Below are 2,772 nucleotides of genomic sequence, written 5' to 3'. Positions count from 1 at the left end.
AATCCTTCAAGACTGTTGGAAAAGCCTTCCAGGTGACTACCTCATTAAGTCTGTTGAGAGAATGCCAAGAGTGTGCAAAGCTGTCATCAAGGCAAAATGTGGCTACTTTGAAGAATCTCAAATTTAAGATATATTTTGATTTGCTTCACACATTTTTGGTTGCTACATGATTCCATATGTGTTATTTCATAGTTTGGATTTTATCCTTTCTATTATTCTTCACTATTAAAGAAAAAGCCCTTGAATGAGTAGGTGTGGCCCAACCTATGACTGGTACTGTATATTTTATGGACGATGCACCATGCTTCCTTGTTGACTATATGACCAAGCGGCACAGATTACTGTTCAATTTGAGAAGGACGATCCTCCTTCACCGCTTTTGCCCATTCACGTCATTGACCATAGACAAATCCACAAATAGTTTTTTAAAAATATATATATATTTGGCACACCAGTTGTGGGTCACTCTGATTGGACCATTTGTTGAATCCCCCCCAAGAGTCGAGCCATGGCAGCAGAAAAGTAAGCAGCAGCTGCGTGTCATTCAATGAGGGCCAGAGGCTGTGTAAAGTGCACAACTGTAGCTCAGTCACAGTTCTATTTCATTGTGAATTAAAGTCTATATCACAAATTCAATATTTGCCTCTGCTGTACCCTAAACTGATGATGATTGATTAAAGTTAATCGATTGATATGGGGGTGCAATGGAAATCAAGTATGAGGTTAGGTAGTATTTAGGTTAGGTAGGGTTTCATGACTAAAAACATGATCATTTGTTTGTGATCTTTTATTCACATATAAAATGCAGGACAATACAAAGCTAACAATGGATAAAAAAAATGTAAGTACACAATTGTCAAACCTATAAGCTATGAAGCTATTATTAAATTGCAACTTCACTAACCATTCATTCACAGTCCCTCACAGTTTAAGGCTTTACACAGCAATATGGAGAGAATACAGAATAGCTTATTATGTCAAACTGTAGGCTACTTGAGCAGGTCACACATACACGTTCAAACTGGAGAGTGTCTTGCTACTGCTCCCACTTCTCCTCGTCTCACTGCTGACTCTGCTGGTCTTGGACTCCCTGCTCTCTCCCCCCTCTGTGAGTGCTGTTGACACCGGTCTGTACGTCTGTTGAGCTGGAGGTGCCACGTCGGCGTCAGGGAGCTTGTAGACAGGCATCTGTTTATTCTTTGAGCTGTGAAAGGTTGGATTGGAGATCGAATCATCATTAGATTCCCTTTATTATGTACATTAATTGAAATCTAGAGCATGTGATTTCTTATATGAAATGCATAGAAAAAAACACACCTTGATTGACATGCTTCCTTCCCAGCAAAGACACTGCAAATGAGGCCTCCAATGACCAGTAGGGTGGAGCCTCCCCAGCCAATGTACACAGCTACTCCGATTTCAAATCTGTCAAAATGAGACATGAAGTTGTCCCATGCATTTTCACTGTAAACACCTTACCATCCCTTATACCATAATAATTGTGAAATATTTTCATATATTACTGAATACAAAATCTAAATCCCTTTTTAAGCATTTTATCTACATTAGAATTGATAAATGTTACTCACTTTTGTGCCTTGAAATTGGGATCCTGAAATTCCGCTCTTATTTTGTTTCCATAATAAGAGAATGCAATCATGGAACACAACCCTGGAACAAGACAACTCGACTGTTAGTCTTCACCCAGGAATCCAACAATCAGAATAACCACATGAACATCAAGAAAAATACAAATGTTTACCAGACACAAGATAGTTCATCCCTCCAGCAAAAGTCACTATTGCGTTTGCAACCTCAGATCCCCCTATCTTAGTGCACTTCATTCCGACTAGGACCAGAATGGCCCCGAAGAATCCCAAAATAATGGAGATGATGATCAGAGCCCGGCACATATGGATATCCCCTGTCCAGGAGGAGGAGGAGGAAGGAGGTCATGGTTTGGTCATGATAGTTTAAATACACTTCTGCACAATACCTCATCCATTGTTCCACAGCCTTATGGTACCTGGGTACAGTTTCCTCTTGTCTCTCGAAGAACCTAGTGCAGGTGTTTTATTATTTTGACATGCTGTTATAATTTAAAAAAAGACTCCTTCACCCACTTGAATTCTTCACTTACAGTTGAGTCCGAACATCGATGGGATACCCTTGCAATCGGATACTCCAGTTGAATCAGAAACGCAATCCTTCCAGAGGTTGGAGAAGTAGTTTGAACTGGTCAGAACGATGCTTTCCACCTCAGACCAGGTCCATATCTCAGTGGGCATTGTAGAGCAGACCAGGATCCATCCACTCACACAGACCACAAAGCAGCCAATCTCCATGTACATTACTACTGTCCTGTAATTCATGGCTGCCTCTGTGTGTGCAAAGACAACAGACAGGAGGGAGGAACGACGGCAGTAGAGCTGTTGCCTGCTCCTGTCAGAACCCAAACGGGGGAGAAATGTGAGCTAGTGTGGAGAAAGACGGCTCACATTCTACCTCCACCAACCCCCGCCCCTTCGCCCACCGGCGAGTCTGTCTTTGTGTATATCATCACACCTACATGCTCCACAGTGATGGAAGAAGATGCAAGGTGTTTGCTGACCCATGCCATGTTTGTTATTGGTATAATATCCAGGATCCTACCACCATAAAGTTCGTTTCGTTTATGCCTAAAAACACAGGTTGTGTTCATGTTATCGTCATGATTTTCCATAGAGGTTTCAAGAGCCTGTACTGTATGTTTTACAAAATAGTAAGGTGAGC

The 2,772-nt window shown here is 41.5% G+C and overlaps 1 protein-coding gene across 1 annotated transcript; it reads right to left on the bottom strand.

Annotated features, from left to right (window-relative positions):
* Positions 1-771: 771 nt before the first annotated feature.
* LOC118386541 (claudin-10-like) lies at positions 772-2,493 on the bottom strand. The gene is made up of 5 exons (XM_035774256.2): positions 2,141-2,493; positions 1,763-1,924; positions 1,590-1,671; positions 1,318-1,425; positions 772-1,204 (listed from the first exon to the last, which is right to left on the bottom strand). The coding sequence occupies exons 1-5, from the start codon at positions 2,370-2,372 to the stop codon at positions 1,003-1,005; spliced, it is 786 nt and encodes a 261-aa protein (XP_035630149.1). The 5' UTR covers positions 2,373-2,493; the 3' UTR covers positions 772-1,002.
* Between the last annotated feature and the right edge of the window lie 279 nt (positions 2,494-2,772).

The sequence above is a fragment of the Oncorhynchus keta genome, chromosome 7, assembly GCF_023373465.1.
Source record: "Oncorhynchus keta strain PuntledgeMale-10-30-2019 chromosome 7, Oket_V2, whole genome shotgun sequence".
Taxonomy (NCBI): Eukaryota; Metazoa; Chordata; class Actinopteri; order Salmoniformes; family Salmonidae; genus Oncorhynchus; species Oncorhynchus keta.
This window is presented reverse-complemented; position numbering and strand designations above follow the sequence as displayed.

Excerpts from the sequence above, each read along its gene's own strand:
- LOC118386541 (XM_035774256.2), bottom strand. The coding sequence starts at position 2,372 with ATGAATTACAGGACAGTAGTAATGTACATGGAGATTGGCTGCTTTGTG. Across the intron at positions 1,925-2,140 it reads ATCGATGTTCGGACTCAACT|GGGATATCCATATGTGCCGG; the intron begins GTAAGTGAAGAA and ends CCTCCTGGACAG. Across the intron at positions 1,426-1,589 it reads CCCAATTTCAAGGCACAAAA|ATTTGAAATCGGAGTAGCTG; the intron begins GTGAGTAACATT and ends TCATTTTGACAG.